Source organism: Scophthalmus maximus, chromosome 22 (genome assembly GCF_022379125.1).
Source record: "Scophthalmus maximus strain ysfricsl-2021 chromosome 22, ASM2237912v1, whole genome shotgun sequence".
Classification (NCBI taxonomy): Eukaryota; Metazoa; Chordata; class Actinopteri; order Pleuronectiformes; family Scophthalmidae; genus Scophthalmus; species Scophthalmus maximus.
The window spans coordinates 5,275,037-5,295,673 of NC_061536.1; the positions used below are offsets into that span (position 1 = coordinate 5,275,037).

General features: G+C 42.5%; 1 protein-coding gene across 1 annotated transcript; it reads left to right on the forward strand.

The window, feature by feature from the left end:
• The first annotated feature begins 25 nt into the window (after positions 1 to 25).
• On the forward strand, positions 26 to 19,276 carry c22h18orf21 (chromosome 22 C18orf21 homolog). Its single transcript, XM_035620886.2, has 5 exons — positions 26 to 331; positions 5,271 to 5,299; positions 5,926 to 6,146; positions 17,570 to 17,763; positions 18,084 to 19,276. Exons 1-5 carry the CDS (start codon positions 237 to 239, stop codon positions 18,244 to 18,246), a joined length of 702 nt encoding a protein of 233 aa, XP_035476779.1. The 5' UTR covers positions 26 to 236; the 3' UTR covers positions 18,247 to 19,276.
• Positions 19,277 to 20,637: the final 1,361 nt, after the last annotated feature.

Sequence of the window (20,637 nt, forward strand, 5' to 3'; positions counted from 1 at the left end):
AAGATGCACCACGAGCAACGTCACAATCACGCGACCCAACGTGGGCTTCTGTAGTGTAGCAGCCCAGCTGCGACGTTAGTCTTTATTTAGATTTATATTAACACATTTACCACACTTTCTAGTCCAGTAGTGTGTGTTTGTGTGGAAGCTCTCTTTTCTTTCTTTCCCTAGTCTTCATCTTAAACGAAGAAGTTTTAACGGCGGAGTTCCACACGTCGCAGCAGGACAGTTTGAAAATGAAAACTCTTCTCAGCGAAACATCGGCTAATTTCCTTGTGGACGCCTCTCTGCTGTACAAGGAAACATGTCCGGAGCTATCACGGTTCTTCCTGTAAGAAAATCTTTGTTTGTAAATCCTCCATTGGTGCAGCCGAGTCCTTACCTTCTGTCGTATATTGTTGTAGTAGCGGCATGTGGACGCTAGGGGGAAGAGCTCGACCAGTGTTAACGGGTGACTTCCTATCCGGGAAATTGACATTTCTCTAATGTGTTTATGAATTGAAGTAGGGACATTACACAGATTTTTTTTCCCCCGTAACATTAATGTGTTCCAGGGTGGTTTTCTGGTTGTTGTTTTTTTTATTTGATATTTCTACACATAAAATCTGATAAGCTTCATGTAGAAACGCAAAATCATCATTCATTTTTCATCCATTTAGGCCTGTTTTACTGTCTTGTAAACTCAGGGGTTTGATGCTAAAAGACCTATAACAGCATCAGAAAACATCAACATGAGTTTTAACGGATGTCTTATACGACACTATACTACGTATTAAAAAGACCTGTCAATCAGTGTGAGAGTGATAGCAGGAAGCTCTGGTGGCAGGGCTCTGCTGTGATAGTTGCTCATTCTACCACACATCTGTGCATTTAAAAACCGAGTAAGGCTCGATTACGTCCCACGCTCATGTCTTCACCGCTTTGTGAATTTGCCCTTGAAAGGAAATTGGTACGCTGCCTGTGCCAAGTGTTGACAGATCGTCAGTGACTGATCCACAGCCACAGCTCAGTTTATCAGCATGTTTGATGTTGCAAAAAAAACCCAACTAACAACACTTAGTTTATGTTTAAGATCATACTATTGCTTTTGTAGCAGTTCCTCTGCATTGTGTTGCTGCTGCTATTTCTATTGCATGAATGGGCTGTTGGAGCTGGACACGAGCCAGTGGCCACTCGTGTGTTGGTGTGGTGGGAGAGTCTGTGTGGCATCAGAGAGCTACAGAGGGAAGTAGATTTGAAGTCAAGGTGCTTGCTAACAAGCATGGAAATGAGAGAAGCAGGGAGAAAACAATGTAGTGCAAGTTAAGACTATGCCTTCAGTCCCTGCGTAGGAGAGCCAGATAGTCTCTTAAGCCTCCGTTTCCTCTCTTGCATCCTTTTCATGGTTGCTAAAAGAACAATTAGAATAAAACACGATAGTAATTCATGCAAATTTCCGTCATGATTTACAGTTCGTCTTTTGTTGCTTTTTCGCCAGAATAGGAAATTATTCCATTTTCTTCTGATGGCGTATCCCACACAGTGGTGATTGCCTTATTGTGTGGAAAGCGAAAGCCAAAAGTAATTTCAGAGAAAAGTCCTCCTAAGCCTCGGTGTGTGTGTGTGTGTGTGGTGCGTGCGTGCGTGCGTGCGTGCGTGCGTGCGTGCGTGCGTGAGTGAGTGAGTGAGTGAGTGAGTGAGTGAGTGAGTGAGAGAGAGAGAGAGAGAGAGAGAGAGAGAGAGAGAGAGAGAGAGAGAGAGAGAGAGAGAGAGAGAGAGAGAGAGAGAGAGAGAGAGAGAGAGAGAAGGAAGAAAAGATATTTTGGATGTACACGTGGCCCATGCACATTGTCAGGTGTCGCTTAGGAGAAAAGGCACTGTGTGTGTGTGTGTGTGTGTGTGTGTGTGTGTGTGTGTGTGTGTGTGTGTGTGTGTGTGTGTGTGTGTGTGTGTGTGTGTGTGTGTGTGTGTGTGTGTGTGTGTGTGTGTGTGTGTGTGTGTGTGTGTGTGTGTGTAGTCTTGTGGCCCGTGTTTGAGTTGGGTGCCTGCCATGTCCCCGTATCCTCCAGCTTGTTTTTCTTTTTCACCTGAGCCAGGAAATTTGTGGGAAGAACCATGAATGGAAACAAAAACAGAGGTTTTATTGGTGAAACCCCAAGTCAGGGACATTTTACGGATGTGTGTGAGCCCACTGCTCCTTTTTCATACATCGATCTGTTCCCCAGATTCCCTGGCTACACTGAGCTGTGTTTATAGACCACACTTAACTGTGACCATCTGTCAAGCATGACACAGATCTCAATGTTTGGACCACTGGCTCGTAACACCCTGGCTGGTTTCATGCCATAATGCCAGGCAGAGAAGACGCAATTAGCGGCCACATCCAAAAATTAACATTCAGTCGTGACGAGTGAATGGAGCCAGAGTGATAATATGGAGGGCAAGTCATGGCAGGATGGAAATCACTGTTTAGAATTAATGTTTCAGACACAGGTCTTGAACACACAGTCACAAAGGTGACGAGAAGAGGTTTTGTGAGCATCCACTCAAGTGGTTGCCGTACGTGGTTGGTGTGTGGCGAGGATGTTTTTGGTCTCTCTGTGCTATACTGGCGGTTTCCGGTGTCTTCTCCTTCTCCAGTTATGGCACATGCGTCACTGGAGTGTTTGTTTCGTGGGTGCGTGTCATTACTCATATACGCTACTCCACACATATTTGTCGGAGATCGTGTTCCTGCCTCATGCCACTGTCTTCACCTTCTGCCGGGCACTTGATGACTGTGTCGGTGTGTAATGTTCCCGTCCATATTACAACTGCGTTGACCGTCGAATTTTGAATATCTTATTTCAGCGTCAGTGTTTGTAGTCTATTTGTGTGTGTGTGTATGTGTGTGTGCATGTATGTGTGTTATATCTCCTTGTTTTTAAGAACATCCCTTTATTGTGGCTCACGTTGCCAGTCTAGTGTTTTCCAGTAACTTCATAATCATAGTTGTGTGTCCAGTAAGCCTGACTGAGTGCCCTGATAACCAAAATATGCAGCATGTCTGCTGGACAAACAGTGTCGGGAAGACTCGGTTTTTAAATAGCCTCCAGTGCTTTTTCTTCTGCATTATGTACACTGGTTTTTAAAAAAAAATTTATTCAGGGGCAACGTGTTTTCTATGCTGATATCAGTGACGATCTCTTATCAGCCAAACGATATTGGAACTCTAAATGATCATTAGAGGTCTATGTTGGGAAGAATTGAATGAAGGAAGAGGGATGGGCTTAAACTGACTGATACAATCTTCAAGTTATTGTTGTTTGATTATTAACAGTTAAATGATTTCCCCAGAGGCCGAGGTGATGTTTTCAAATAACTTGTCACAGTCTAGCACCCTCAGACATTCAACGTGTAATTGTAAGTGATGTATGTATTTTTATGTGACGCATCAAATCCTTATGTTTGAGACGCTGCAACTAATGATTGTGTAGTTCATATTTGAAAGACTAAATGATTAATCAATTGTAAAAAATATTTGCCTGCTTCTTTTTCTAATCCATCAATTAACTCTTTTCATCTATTCATAACTATGATCTGACGTCATTATCTTTTCATTTTTGACAGTATTAGTCACAACCTTTTTTCTTCCCACAACCCCCTTTATTCTCTGCCGCCTCCGCCCACCACTCCCTCTTCATCTCCCCTCGCACTGAGTCTCTCATCTTACGTCTCCTCTCAGCAAGAGTCCGCCGACGTCTCCGCCCACACAAGTGCGCCCCAGACTGGGAGGCACCTGCTGGCCTCTTTTCTCTGTCACATCCCACTGATAAATGGGACGCTGTCACCCTGTGCTCCAGAGGGTTATGGTATCTAGAGTGCTCACTGATTGACCGCACCACTACGCCTGCCAGGCCTCCGTGTCTTCATGTCCATTATTTACAAGCATCAGTGAAGATTTTTTCAGGTTTCGCCGGCGGTCACACTGTTTTCCCCGACGGTAGCATTAAAATGTCCATAATGCTTTTTGATTCTGCTCGCTTTGCCTCAGCACAGCACTTCTGTCTCTAATTACATAATCACATTGTAACCGACACATAACGTTCTAATGCTCATTACCTATCTACCCTGCATACTTTTGCATCTTTCATATTTTTACTTTTTTGATCGCCTCAGTTGTCAGCCGTCCATGTGTAGAGCCCGTATCTTCAGCGTTCATCCCCAGGACTAAGTGTGCTATGAAAAGGAGAAGCATGTAAAGTATGTTAATAAGATAAGTGCCGTGGAAGAGGTCTTTGCGGCGTACGGTTTCTGAGAGCGGGCTCTTCAGGGAAGCAGAGAGCGAAGGGTGATTGCATTCCTCAAGAATTCATCTTCTCCACAGCCCATCAGTGGTCTGTTTTAGTTTTTTAACAGAACCTTTTTTTTTTTATTATTATTGCAAAGGAATGAAAAATGTGTTTTATGTATCAGTGGTATCAAGTGCACCTAATGATCATTGATCATCAAAAGTGCAGCAATCACCACAGGGAATGTATTGGAAACTTTCTAAAGAGGAGTTTTCTCTCAACTAAGAATAAAAATGGAACAGACTTTTTGAACGAAAAGAAAAATGAGCATTTGCTCAAAATCCATGAGTCATTATCAGTCTTCTACAGTCAAACTCCATCCCCACCGCCCCGTACAGCTTATCTTCATTTCCAGCATTTTCTGACAGGGTTTCTATATAATCTGACAGTTTAATCCAGTCACTGATTATTAAATCACATATGAGAGTGCAAGTGACAACAACCGCTGCAGTAGCCAGCGGATCGACTCCAGATTAAAGTCGACCTCATATTACCCCCCCCCCCCCCCCCCCCCCCCCCCCCCATAAACAGCCAGCCTGTTTCCTGCCTCTGACGCTGCCGCACGTGCTCCCGCTCAACAAATTTCCCCTCATTGATTTAATCCAACGGCTAACTTTAGAAGTCACAGAGGCGGCGGGGGATAGGGGGAGGCAATTGAAATAGTTTGGAGTTGCCCTATATTGTCTGGGGGAGACCTCTATTTGGTTTTCCGGTTGCATGTTTTCCGCTGCACGTAATGGAAGAGGCTGTCCATGACAAAAATATTTTTATGTTAGCTCTTTGGTTTTATTTGCCTGGATGTATTTTTAACTGTTGTTGTGACAAGTGACTGACAATTTGTTCCAAATATTCTGTCAGCTTACTGCAGTATTTTAGGGTAACGCAAATGTTTTTTTTGTTTTTACACCAAATTAATTTCACTCTCAAGTGTCTGATCTTGTCCCCTTTCTTCTTCCCTAGGCAGGGGCCAGTGAATGCAAATTTGAATGGTAAGTTAAAATACCTGTGCTTCTTTGAAGAAACCCCCTTTAATGTATTTAATGAAAAGATATTGTCATTTTCTGCATGTTTTCCCTCAGTGATTGTCTGAGAGTTTAACTATCACACAGAGCCGTAGTAAGAAAGACCTTGTCAAGGTTGATACAAACTCACTAAACCCTATAGCCAAGATACTGAGTCAGCCAGCTGTCTGTGGCAGACTGCCTGGAGGGATCAGACACACATGCCAACTAAAACCACATCAATAGGTAGTGGTTACATTTAGTAAGCCTGTTTGGGCCTTTCTCCAAAAACCACAAAAAGTGATCCCTAAGAGTAACATGATAATTTGACTTTGGCAGTCTGGATGTTGAAAGAATAAATAAACTGTTTGGGAATGACAGATATATTGCAATGTGGACTGTGGATATAGAAAAAATGGATGTTGTATTGATGTTTTTAGCATAGAATCCTTACGCAGTGGAGAGAGAACCATCAACAATCTCACCCTTACATACATTTCCACCACTTTGGTTCCCTGGGTGTTATTTTGTTGAAAAGAAATATGCATGACTGCACCAGAATATCTGCTGAAAAGTTGTTGTTTTTTTTACATAAAATCTCTCCCTCCTCTTAGCACCAGCGAAGAAGAAATCGACCAGACTGTTGCACAACGCCTCGGTGTGTTCGTACTGTTATCAGTGGCTGCAGCCCGACAATCACCGGGTGCGACTGTGGCCGAAGCGACGCCCATCAGCGCGGATGCAGAGCGTCCTGCGCAGAAACGCCAGGGGGAAACGTCTCAGCCTGGTGCAGAAAAATCTACTGCAGCGCTTCCAAAAGTCCTCCTCAGTACTGGTGAGAAGACAAAACACTACAATGCCACAGACCTCGGTTATGTTTCGTATTGTACTGTAGCATATTGTCATTGGAGAGGAATGCCAGGGGTATACACCTGATCTGTTGGACTACGTGGAAGTATGGACGGAAGGAGGGTGTCGCAGATTTAACAGCCTGAGTTATAGGGAAGATGCTGATATTATTATTGAAGAATATCACAATTTATCAATTTAAATTTCACAGTTTGTCTGTAGCAATTTGTGTGTACTATATCCTCAATTATTTAAACCATGTTTTGTTGGTAATAGTGCTGTTTATGTGAAAATCCCAGAAATTAGACCCCTTGTGTGAGCAAACATCAGCTCTGCTTCAAAAATCTTTGGGCTGGAAACTTACTCTGTACCTGGTGTTGACCTCTGACCTATGGAGGAGGCAAGACACAAAAGAGATTCCGAGTGGTGATCAAAATTGTATCATGTTATCATATATTTTAACTTAACAAGCTCTTTTTTTGTCTCGTAATGTTTTGCTTCTAGCCGTTGTTGCACTTCAGATTGATGAAGTAATTTGTGTTTATTCCACAGAACGGGTCTGGTTTCATTGCGGCTCTTCACTCATCATTACAGCCTTGACAGTGGTCCCATTAAGCTTAGCTGTAATAGAACTATTGTTGCGAGGCAGTGCTCTGCTGACACTCACTCTGTTCCCCGCCAAAGCCCCCATAAATTGTAATTGTGCTTCTCTTTGTCTGCCCTCTTAATGGATAGTAACTGTAGGGGGTGAAGTGGAAAGTTTATTTTGGCCAGCACCCACCGACTCCGCCGATTAGCCCATTTAGACGAGGGAACTGGCGGTGGACCTTGCCCCCCCTGCCTGAGCAGTGATAGGAGAGAACCACTGAAGAGCTCCCCTGGTGATCTGACATCAGCCTAATGAAGAGCAGACTCTAGCGGAAATGCTGCTGCCTCATTAAAATCTGTTTGGGTATGTTTATTATGCAGGTGTTCGCTGAACAAGGCACCGTGAACCCTCTCTTCGCTATATATCATTGGCCTCTGAGGGAGAAAAAATTTGAAAAAACTAAATAAAAGGCAGTGAGAGATGTTGATGACAAAGTCAGGTGAAAAAAAAAGAAAAGCCAAGAGAGCTGGAAACTGATACTGTAGATAAGAATGGTGAGCAGGAGGAGCCAAATGATGCACTGCAAAAGAAAAAGTTGTTGTCTTTTTTTTTAAATGCAGCAGTGACTGTATGCCCCTTGCTGTTCGCCTGCTGTGGATTGTGGTGAAGGTCAGATCCAAGGTCTGATAGAGAAGCCGTCTGATAGAGAAGCCATCTGGAGAAAGCGGTTTGAGGGAAAATCTTGGCAGAGGCAGTCCTGAAATCTTAGAGCGGCCATTGTAGAGGCTTTCAGCACCATAGGATAGTGAGTAAAAAACACATGATAACATTACCAGGGTTGTTTTCTCTACTTAAACCCCATTGAATTTTGAAAACCATGAAAATAACTTCGGCTCCTTCTTTGTCACTTTTTTAGGGCGTTTTATGACAATTTTGCTAATTTCCTAGGGAATAATTCATGGATCTTGAAGGGGAAAAAAATGGACACATTTCAGGAACTGATATCTGTGTTTGCAATTTGCTGTGACTTAATTGAATTTAAGGGGACGTTTGGGCCAGGGCGGAGGTATGTGCTCTAATTTATATTTGGTGCCTTAGATGATGAATAGCTACATAAATTAAGTCTTTACAGTCTTTCTATCTACTATCTATCTATTCTTAATCACTAGCTTGAAAAAAAATAGTCTAAGAACTCAGGAAGGACACAATGGATTTTTGAATAGCTACCCTATCATAACCAATCCTGGTTTTCAACCTGTGTGTGGCGATCCTATGTAACTCTCAGCTGATACGTCACACAGTGTCACAAATAACTGCTTTGTTAGTTGTACAGAGAAAGGCCTCTCTCTCTCAGCTGTGACTGTGCAGCCCTGCACTTACTCATTTGTCAGCGGTGTTTTGTTCCCGACGGGCGATGTTGATGCTTGTTTTCGTCTCGCGACTTCTTCAGAAACCGAGACACCATGAGCATGTCCACCAAGGTATTTTTACCCTCTGTTTTCACAGCCACTCATCTGTCATATACCAGGGGGGGGGGGGGCGCGCGCGATACCCTCAAATGCAGAGTTGTGGAGCGGAAAGATAGGAGGAGGAATGTAGCCTGCTTCCTTTCCTTTGCCTTCATGGCTCCGTGAGCACAGGAGCAGGAATAAACCGATCCACTCGTCTCCTCTTTAAGGAGAAAAGTGTGGGGTCATAGTCTGGATAACAGGAGAATCTTGAGTTGTTGTTTTTTTAATCATTGGCCCATTGTCACTATGAGAAAATGCTGCTGTTTAACTTATTGAAAAACATTATCTACAAATCTTGAGCATTGCCCGAGCAAGATAATTCAAGCTTTAATTAGTTTTTTCTCCTACTGGTTCATCATTTTACAGTTTTATGTGTTCCAACTGAGTGTTATGGCTGTGTACACAACGCTGTGCTCTTCTTACTGTCAGTCACGTGGCAACACACACAAAGACGCGGAGGGTTCATCAGTCGTATAAATTTATTGTCACACTCATGCCGTTTTGTATGTGTTGCCTGAGACGGATGTTTTATTTAAAACAAACGGTGTTTTTCTGCAGACGCAGATATCCATGTTTGCTTGTCTTCTTTCAAGACCAATCACCTCTGGATTCACTTTGAAGAACTCATTGTTTTTAGGATATTTTTAATTGGATTAGTTTGAAGTAGTTTGTTGAGGCCCAATTAGGGCTGAAACTAACGATTCATTTCACAATTGGTTAATCTGTCGATTATTTTCTCGAATAATCAATTAGTTGTTTGGTCCATAAAATGTCATAAAATGGTGAAAAATGTAGCTCGTGTTTTCCAAACCCCCAAGGCGATGTTTTGATTTGTCCACACACCAAAGATATTTAGTTTAATGTCATAGAGCAAAGAAGCCATAAAATATTCACATTTAAGAAGCTGAAATCAGTGAATTTTGACTTATTTTTTTCATAAAAACTACTTGAACCAATTAGCAAAATAGTTGTCGAATAATTTAGTTGTTGATTACTAATCGATTAATCGTTTAACTTTTGCAGTTCTAGGCCCAATACATAGAGTATTTTGAGCTTTTGTGATACGTTTTGAATTTGCATAGTGCATACTCGTGCTTTTAACATGTTGACTGCATACGACTATAATACATTTTTTCTATATGGATCCTTCATAACCTTATGTATCTACAGTAAATTTATGCATTTAATTTAAGGAAATGTGTGCATAAAAACATACGAGAGACGGAAATTCATGACCAGCAGGTGCATATTCAGACTCATACTCCTGTGCGGTGTACAGTAATTATACTCCAGGGTTTATATCCCCTTCATTTCACACCGTATTGCTCTCCCGTTACAATGTATATATGTGCTGCCCTCTGGGTGGATGCCAGGGCATGATTTGCTTCCCTCAGCTCTGTGAAGTTGTGTCTTGGAGCTACTATAAATCAGGTATGTTTGTGCACGCTGGCTGAGTTATGGAAATAAGTTGGATTGTAGCCCCACAAGAGAGGCAGAGACCCTAAATGGAGCGAAAGATGGTGCACTCTCCGCTTCCTTCGTTCTTCTTTTCTACCTCCCAGCATAGATTTATACTTCCCTTGTTGCTACAAGACCAAAGTATCCAGTTGCTTTTGCATGGTCACATTTATCTATGTTGTTTTTGGGGGTGACTTTATGTTCAGTATCTACGTTCAACAGGTCCTAAGCAGAAAAATGGCGAGTAATTCAACCTGATAGTTCATCATTAAACACATTGGTTGTGACTTGCACATTTACCGAATGTGCAATTCACAATGTCGTTCTCTTAAAATCTCACTTTTTTTTCAGAGCAAAAGATGAGCAGGATATGAAAAAAAACAATGTGACAGAACATAATTGGCTGGAAACATCTCCATTCCTTTTCCCAGAAAGGCTATTTCTTTCTGACGTGAGTCCAGCCTCTCTTTGTAATTTATGTCACCATTTCTCCTTCACCTCACTGACCACCTCTCATCCTCCCAGCCCTTACTTCTCTATTTTTCCCTGTGGTCCCCAATCCCCATCCTTCTTTTTGACCTCAGCTCATCTACACAAACCCCCCTCTTGTTGTATCCTCTACTTTCTCCTTCCATTCTTGGCCCTCTCTTCACCACATCCCTCTGTCATATTTATCTTTACTGGAGTAATGCTGGTGAATGTACCTCTTGAGGAGATAACAGGAAAGGGGAGACAGCGATGTCTGGACAGCGCCTCGCCTGTTTGCTCTCAGGGAACAGGAAAAGCTCCATCAGCGGTTTTGACACCTCAAGGGTGGGAGGCAAGTGACGGGATGACAAGAGGGGGATGTGTTGGGGTAGAGGAAGACCAGGATGGAATGTGGATCAGCAACAGTGCTAATGGCCTTGGGCTTTTTCGATGCAAACGGGGGAGAGTTGCCGGGAAGTGGAAACACTCACTCTTGTCTCACGTGTGAGGGGGATTCAGCACTGTGCGCTGAAGTATTTTAAGCATGTTAACATCCGCATTAACACATTGATATCCTGGGGGAACCTTGAAGAGCCAATGCACAGAAGGAATCTGACGTGCGACAGACCTCTTCTGAATGCATGAATATTTGTTTGTTTTGCCCTGACACGCACACACGCACACAATAATCCTTGGGCTAGGACCGGATGCAGTTTCAGCTCCCCGCCGCCATGTTTGTAGCTCACAAGCAGGATTAAACCCCATAAAGACCCCATAAACTTGTTGCCATACCGTAACCCCAGCGTGTCATCTCTCAATTAGCCTCTGTGCCTCGCCTCATGTAGTTTCCTCAGCACGCTTAAAAAGTCTATTCTGGAACTTGGCAACCCGTACTGTACATTTAACTCGGCATTATATTGCTCCTTAACTGATCAGCACATGTGCACATAAGAGACATTCAACGCACTTTGGCGTTACTTCTACTCCTCTTCAGAGATGAATCTTCAAATCCATATGTTTCTCTAAGTCATTTTTGTTTACGTTTGAACCCCGTAACTCCACCTGTGCTCAGAGCAGCTGCACCCTGACGCAAACTGTTCTGTCCTTGCAAACTGAAGTTAAGGCATTTATGTATGTTCAGGTAACAATGCCAAATCATATTCTCTTTGGTCTCTCTGCTTATAGTAAATGTATCTTGTATTTTGAAATGGTATAAATGCATGATATTCTAAGCCATTAAGTAGAGCGAACTTTCTAAATTCAAACCAGACCAAGACGGCGTGCTCTGGATAAAACCTCCACAGTTAATATCTGGAAAATTTGGATAAGCATTTGTTTTCCCAGTTTACCTAAGGGCATTTTAATATATATATATATAACTCGATAAAACCTACTTGTTGAGGGTTGTGGGACAAAGCGTCAGTTATGGTATAAGTAAGTGGGTTACACCGCTGACTTTGGTACAGAAGATCGGGGTTTGATTCCAGATCATCCCACTTGTATGGGCCCTTAGGGAAGGCCCTTAATGCCTCCTGCCTGGACGATTGTAAGTTGCCTTGGACAATCAGCAAAAAAAAGAAAGAAAGAAATAATCTTGTTTTCTCCAGCCTTTGCTTTTATTTGTTTTAAGGCAAACCTGCTGGTATGAGGCCAGATCAATGTGACCTTTATCACCACCAGCAGAGATTGACAGAGAGAGAGAGAGAGATGACATCTTTTTAAAATGGCGGTGTGTAGCGGCTCTGCATTCAGATCAGGTGTCTCTGTGTATTTACTGGGTAGCCTGCCTGCAGACAGTGTGACTAAGTGGCTGCCAGCACCATCACAGCGCGAGGCCATGGTTAGAGGAAAGTTTGCTCCGCTTGCCTCGTATTGATCCCCCAACTGCTCTGCTGCTTTCAGCTTTATTGTGTTATATTGATGTGTTCTCAAATGACTTTCGCACGCAGTGCATGCAGATGTTCGTGCTGTTGAAATCACGCGCGCGCAGAAACAAACAAAAAAAACAAAAACCTCTGTCACAGTCTACATTCGACACTTACAAGCTTTTGTCAGGCTTCAATTCCTTTCAAAGGGTCTGGCGGTCGCCTAATTCGGTCACTCTTCTCATCTTCCTCCTCTTGGGTGGTATCGTACTGCCAAGGTCAAACTAATCAACCCAGGTTAACCTCAGCAAGCGGCAAGAGAAAGACAGGAAGAGAGGTATTTCTGGCACGGGGGCTAATTATAGACGCACGGGTCCATCTGCAGAATCGATTTATGTGGGTCTGCCCGTGTTTGTGTGTCTGTGTTTGTGTTGTCGTGTCACTTTTTCACATGTAATGCATCTTTTCATTCTCAGAACCAATGTTATATTTATGAATAATCTCAGGGTCTTGCAATGCATGTCACATGGAAGCAGACATTTAAAAAAAATATATTAAAAAAAGATTTATATATGCGCAAGAGCTGGAACTATTTCTCAATACTTTGATCAATTTAAGCTCAAACTATTATTCCTGTACATTCATGCAAACTGAGATTGGATGCATGTGAAAGCATGTAAATCAAAGAGTGACTGGGGATTTGTCCGCACGCGGGCGAATGACTGCTCGTCATTCTTTCACTGCACAGACAACATGAGAATTGGCAGATTGGTTTATTTTGTCTTCGTAATGAAACACAAAGGAGCCATAAATAGCTGCTGTTATTGAGGTATATAATGACTACATATTGTCATTTTTTATGATTTACAGGATGAGTAGCAAGTGCTGACACTCCACATGCACAACAAGACTGCCAGAGCTAAACGTGTGATACTGTACAGTATGTGTGTGGCATTGAGGTTAAGTGTGTCAGTTCATGTTTCATGTTCAACATGCATATGTTGTAAGACAGAAACCAGGCTTCCCTTATGGTTTGGATGGAAGTAATAAAAACAGATCAGAGGCAGTAATAGATTTTTATTCACTTTTTTTTCCATGTTTCATTTGGTGGATTTCACTTAATTGCCACCAAGACTTGTGTTTACAGTGAAATTTTAAGACTTCAAAAACAGAAATGTAACTTTCTGCAAAAAAGCAATTGTCCTAATATTCCCCCAGCTGTGTGTAAGGGGCCGTTTATCCTCTTCATTCCCCCCGAAGCGCCGACGTGTCTGCGTGGCCATATGCTTGACTGGCCACTGTGTAGTTCTGTCTGCTGCCAGGATCAGCAGCCTGGGAGAGGAAATGAAATCTCTCTGTGGCATCGGCTCACGTGCGTCCCTCCAAGTGCATACGCTACGTGTCTGAGGATTAAGCGTTAATTCAACGGGTTCGCGTGATGGATGGGATTTCATTGTGGGTTAGCACGAATCGTATCACGTCGATGTACAGCTGCCATACCGTACGTGTTGTTTAGGAGGAGATGGTGTCCCCTTGATGACTTTGTCTCTATTGTTGAACTAAGTCTGTTAGTCTCTCCACCATGGCACACGCACACTCACGCCTTCACAGTGTAAAGGTTTATTTTTATAGAGCCTCATATCAGTGCCCGAGTGCAGCCAGGCCAGCTGATGATAGTGGGGCCACTAGTGGTAACTAGAGGACGAGAGGATAAACAGCATGAGGTCATTCTGTCTGTAAACATCCATCCGCAGCCAGCTGTCGGTCTGACTGCGTTTGATCCACTTCACCAAAAACCCAACCTCTTGTTTTGCGACTGTTTTTTCTCCTCGACCATCATTGGGCAGTCAAGGAGTTCATATCAGTGAACTGTGTAAAGATGTGATGTCCACGGCGCCGATCACTTGCAGTGTGTGTCACAACTAAGATAATAGCACCATTTATAACTTGGGAGATAATATTTTTTGTTTGACTATTTTGCAACAGCATCCTGCTTAGATTTGATTAGATGAACGTTTAATGATCTACAGGAGGAAATTGGGTGGATGTAGCAGGAAACAACAGAGGGTAGTGATGGAAAGGTTCTAAATGTCAATAAAGCAAACAGTGGGAATGTAACATGTAAAATATTATAGAGGTGGATAGATGCGATATTAACAGGAATTTGGTGAAAATTGGATTGATGAAATGTGCATCAGTGGTTCTTCATCATTCAAAGGGTGTCTTCACCGTCAGTTCATGTCAGTACTTGCCAGTACATGCACTGAAGACTTGACACATGAAACGTGTAAGACATTTGTCTTATTTTGAGTTATTGATGTGTCCTCAGTTCGGGTGCTTATGTCCACTATTACTGTAGCTTTGTAAAACTTTGTAAAATGACTTGCATGCAATTTTGAATGTAGTGGCTCCACATCCCATTGCCAGTCACTGGCTTTGATATAATTGCACGAGGCAGACGGTAGTTTCTCTAAAGCAAAGGCTCCGTTATCAAACTTTAAAATCTTAATGGAACAGAAGTTAGTTTTTTTTATTATCTACAAATATTATGTCTTACATCAGTGATAGTCATTACCATAGCATACATTTTTGTCCTTGCCGGCTTCCATCTGTTTTAATAGAATGTTATCGTTGTCAAAAATATCTGTCCATGCAGTTGCGAGCAAGAAGTGTTTGAGAAATATTTAAAGCTGACTATTTTCCAAGCATTGATTGTGTAAATGCATCGACCAAATTGAGTATTCTTCCAGTTTGTGACTCGCAAATTAACACGATTTTTTAACTGTGAAGGCTGCAGTGTTAATGACAGTGCTGAAAATTCAGTGTTGGGCTTTAGGATACTTAAGTAGGATAGATATTTCCCACACCCACATCCTCATAGACCCTTTACAGACGGCCACTGTTTCTCTGAAATTCCTCTTCAATCAAAAAGCGCTGCCAGTATAACATCCTGCGCCACATCTGTGTAATATTAATGCATTTTAATGTTGAAGACACAAAGACAAAAGCCTGCTGACAGCTATTGTTATCATAATAATGTTTGAGCTTTGCGAAGTTTAGAAGAGTTGCAGTTATTTCAAGTTCAGAGGGGTGATGTTGAATAAAAGCCTTTTACTATTGAATTTTCATTTTTGGCTGAACCCTCATCTGCTGAAATAGAGACTTCCCCATTAAGAAGAAATTAGCTTTATACCACTTAGACGATCACAATAACTCTGGAACCATAGAGGAATCAAAGACATAAAATGCATACCTTATCCATAGAGTATTTGATTTACTGTCTAGAACACCTTGCTGTGTTTATTTGGAAGAAGTATGTGTTGAAAATTCTAAGTCAAGACTAATACCAGCAAATAATGTTTTCAACAGTATTTCCATCCAGTGTTATCTATGGGTGCAGTGCTGAGCTCATCAATAATTCAGTATTTTGATCTATCATCTTTGACTTGGCTCCTGTTGATTTTAACAAGCACATTTTGTGTATGAAATAGAAGAAACTACCAGTAGATTAAGTTTTTCATTCGATGTTTGCACACCCAGTTATCATGATGTGTACTATAAGGAAAAGATCATAAAATGATTATCTGAAAGGATTTTAAACTCATCTTTCAGCCATACCATCCTCTGAGTGGACACTTAGATTAAGTTCAGATTTTTTTTTTTTTTTCTTGTTCTGTAGATTTTTATTTGCATCCGAGATCTGTGTCCGGATGAGTCCAGTGTGGGTTAAAGTGTAACTGTTGAAAAGTAACAGCAGAGTGCTGGCTGTGCCACAGATTGTTTGGCCCTTGTTGTCAGCGCATTGGCCAGTCCTCCTTTGAGCCACACCCCTATGCAAAGATGGGTGGGTCAGTTGCCGGACTCGGCCTGTATAAAGCTGGACGCGTGGGCCCGTGTAGTAAACACTTCACCCACCCGTCACACCGAGAAAGAGGAGTTCATCCCTCCTGGTCCGTCGAAACCCAACTCTCCAACACTCTGCAGCAGACACCTGTCAGAATCTGAAATGGCTACCTTCGTGTCGGTGAGTTTTCCATCTCATCAGCATTCAGGACTGTCAACGGCTTGCCTCGGACCTGCTGATCTCTGCAGTGGTGGTCTGTGCAGACCAGTTTTAACCTTGTGCAACTCTGGATGGCTCGTGTCATTGGTGGGGCTCAAGTTACTGATGGCTGGCGAAGAGTTGTTAATCAAAACTAAATGGCACTTTACTCTGTGTGCTGCAATTTCTACAGGGAGGAACGTGTAATGGGGTCTTCTGTTCAAGAGCTTAATTCTTTACTGGAGAGTGAAAAAAAAAAACTCAGCCCCTGCAATTTGTTTTATAGTCAGCTCATCACTGGGGTAAATCATCACTGATGACGGTGTCTCACCTGTGAATACTGGACAGCAGTTCCAAAGAGGCACCAGCCAAATGGTGCAAATGTAAAAGTGAATGTGACGATTACCATTTTATTCTTCTGTTTGGGGATGTTTCCATATGTCTGTGGATTTATGCTTGATTTAAATCAGATTTAGTTCATAACCCAGTAACTGGCTTGTCCCAGTCATAGTCTTTTGACACAAGACAGCGCGTGGCAGAGGTCTGGGACGCCAAACGTTGCCTTGAATCATGAGAACCTCATGAACTGGCATTTGCGCCTTGTAACTCTAACCAGTGTCTCATTGCTTTGCCTTTTATAGGGTCTCAGGTTGTTGGGTTTTTGGTTTTTTTTGGGGGGGGGGCGGGTTCTTAATCTGTGTAAAGAAATAGTTTAGAATTTGTCATGTGATGTGCAGTAAATAGTAAACTCAACTGTGTCAAAGTAATTGTAGTTAAAGCAAAAAATAAATAAAACAGTTCTGACAGTTTAACTGCAAAAGCTGACTGATGACTCTTGGAGCATCCATACCCTGAATAGGTGGACCTGCATGGCAACAGCCCTTCCTTGCCCTCTCATAGGCTAAAGTCAAAATTTCCCCCCCCCCCCTGCTTTAACTCATCCAGTTATTTTCCTATCTGTACAAACATTCAAATGTAAGATAATCTCGGGGATGGTTGGCAGGGCCAATGAGTAGAGTCTCAGCTGTTAAGTGATTCATGTCTCGCCATGAATTCACTTCTTGGACTCCATTGTGAACCGTGGCCTGTATCACACGGCATAGGAGCTGTGGAATGTGTGTGTGTGTGTGTGTGTGTGTGTGTGTGTGTGTGTGTGTGTGTGTGTGTGTGTGTGTGTGTGTGTGTGTGTGTGTGTGTGTGTGTGTGTGTGTGTGTGTGTGTGTGTGTGTGTGTGTGTGTGTGTGTGTGTGTGTGTGTGTGTGTGTGTGTGCGCGCGCGCCAGAAAAAGTCAGACAGCTGTGGCAGTACTGGGTTTGACAAAAGATTCACCTTCCTTTCTTAGATTTCAAGTAGAATAGTTTCAAGGACCTGCAGTGTTTTTGCTATGTATCCCACTTGTCTCATCATGTATCAGAGGAATATAGTTGCAGGTCATGCAATATCAACATATATGCTCCTTTCTTTTCCCTATTCCAGATGGCCACCTGCCACACTTGCAATAACACATCCAGACACAAAGGAATGAACAGGGACTTCATATCTACCCTCGCTAAGACCCACAGCACGCCGGGGAGCACTGGCAAACACCGGACTCCACAGTCAACCAGCAGATCCAACATGACCACCCCCAAGACTCCTGGCAAAGACAAGACACCTGGTCATACGCCTAGGTAAGTCACTTAAGATTGCCGGTATTAATATCTCCTGAGCTATGTAACCACCCTATACTAAATTTGGTTGGTGTCACAGATATCCAAGAGGATGATCTGTCAGGCATGTTAGCCCCTTGGATGTTTGCGTTTCTATTTATTCAGCATTAAGAGAAGTGCAGCAAGCTGTACAGGTACTACGTGCTGGTATTCATGCCTGCCAGATCATGTACTTGTCGACGGTACACTTTTAGTGTTTCCTGCAAACCAACAAAATCTCAAGTTACATTATGTTAATTCTTCCTTCCTCACCCTCCACGACTCTCCCTCCGTCTCCATAGGTCATCTACCTCCTCCAACACTTCAGGGTCAGGCTCATCTTCCTCCAAGCCTCCCTCCAAACCAAAAAACTGGGTTGTCCAGCGTCTCAGCAAGATTCTCATGCGAGAGGACAACCAGGGCAGCAAGAAGGGGGGCCTGAAAGATTTTCTGTCCTCACTTTGAGTATCTCATATACACTCATTAAAAAGCATGGGGTTAGACCCATTTTGTAACAGGGGGAACTAAGAGAGGGTAACTTTGGTTTCCGAGCTTGTGCGTGAAGGGTTACAGTTTGCCCACCAACACAACTATTGTGGGGTTGTGTGGAATGGCGCGTCTGGAATCCTGAATGCAGAAACTGGGAGCACTGGGCTTGTTATTTCAATCAGGGCTATTGTATCCTCTGCTGAGCCTACCAGAGGAGAGTGCTTCCTTTGTCTAATTTAGCACACGCCTCTTCTGATCTCCTGAACGGGGGATTTTACTTTAAGTGGAATGTCTGAGGGAATTTTTCAGTATTTATCAAATGAAACATCACAGGAAACCCATCTTTGCTCCGCGGTGGTGTTTGTGGCAGGACCAACTGGTTGACATGCCAATATCCTTCTCTGTTTTTAATTTTTCTGAAGTTACAATCTTGCATTTATATGATATATATAATGGTATTTGGTATTCATACTACCTTATGTTAACACTTTTGTATGTTAACTATTTACTCACTTAATTTTTTTACTCTCCAGTCGGGAGGTGTGTCTGTGTTTTGATGGCACTGGCTACAAATGGCAAATATTCACCAATATTCTGTAAATATGTTGTTGACACTGTTGTATTTTTGTACATGCACACTGGCGATATTGAGGCTGTGCAAGTCAACTTTGTAATTATCCTCTAAAACGGGATTCACCAGTTGTTGTTTACATGAAATAGGCACCTTTGCTTAAAACTTTTTCATGCAAGACTTGCTGACAATACATTGTGTCGAACCTTTCACTTTTCTTTTGATACTTTCTTTAGGTGTGTATTTGTGTGTATGGTTACTCTTTTAACTTTGGTTAAGAGCAAGGATTTAAATATCTACTGCATTTTGTACTGCCTGATCTACCCACCCGTCGTCCGTCGGCTGTTCAATGTACAGTGTGTGTTTAAGTCCTGAAGTACCTCACATTTGTATTCATGTTGTTTCTCTCCAATAAAATATTTACTGTCTGTTAAACTGTGGTCCTCTTTACTTCCCACAAAGTGGGAAACTTGCAACTTGCAGGTTTTAATATTCATATCTATAGGCCTGTCACGATAATTACATTATCGACTTATCGTATGACATGATTATGAAATCAATTTTTTTTTATTGACCTCAATAACAGCCATTGTGTCTACATGTGTGTTTGTTGACATAAGAATGAATCTCAACAACAGTCCAGCAAGTCTTGCTGCTTCTGTCCTCTCATCTGTTCTCGTCGTATGATCAATAAATCACTGGTTTGGTCTATAGAATGTCTGAAAATATGGATTTCCTAGTATTTTCTAAAATGTTGGATGGCATTTCTCTTGGCAGCGACAAAAATAGTGTAGGACTTGCACACGCAACGACCAAGCTCACATTATTCAGTATCAAAGAAATGGTCTTAAAGGCCGATAATATTGTTTATCGCAATAATTTCTGTGACAATATATCGTGCAACAAAAAGACATATCTATGCAGAATAAATTGATATAAAATGATGCCATGAATCCTTCTGCAGTGATTAGGGAATTTTTAAGTCTTTAGGCCTTTCACCTCACCTGCCAACTTTGCAACTGGGTTTAGAATATTTTGAAGATTTTCATGCCAAAAAATGCTATGTGTAGAAGGTGGTTAAAATATACCAATGTATGTGAAACTGATTGATATTAACACGATCAAACGCCAGTAGACGATCAGGCAGCACCAGGTGTGCTACTGCCCGTGTCCTGCAGGTGGCGCTGGACTTTAACTAACCAGCCCGACTGCACAGGAAGTACAGCAGCGCCGCAGCAGCAATGTTTGCTAGTTAGCGGCTGGTTAGCACGGCGGGCGAGGGGGGGGTTTGTCTTCCCACCAAGTAGAGCACGAAAGAAAGTGTATCCCCAAGTGCTGCTTTGTGTCCAGGTCCATGGTGTGCCGCGGGAGCAGCTCGTCGATATCGGGACAATGTCGGACAAGAAGCGGAGAAGAGAGAAGGAGGACAGGCGAGAGCACAAGAGACACAAGTCCTCCAAACAGGATCTGGAGAAACTCAAAACACACACGAAGAAACTCAACCAAGAGGTGCAGAAGCTGAAGCACGTGGAGACGTTGTGAGTGGAATCAGTGAAGGGCTGTTCTGATCAGGCTTGTGAACTTGCGCATGAATTATTAAATGTGACCCTTCCTCCCTGATGTCCCAATGTTCACGCGTTTGTAACTGGGAGTGTCTCGAGACCTTTTCATCGTTTACACTTGGTACTGTCACGGAGCTGTCACATACGGTTGAAAAGATTCTGTAATAACATGGCAATACGGTTTTTTTAAATTTTCATCCTATAACACTCAACTTTTCTTCTTGCAGTTATGAG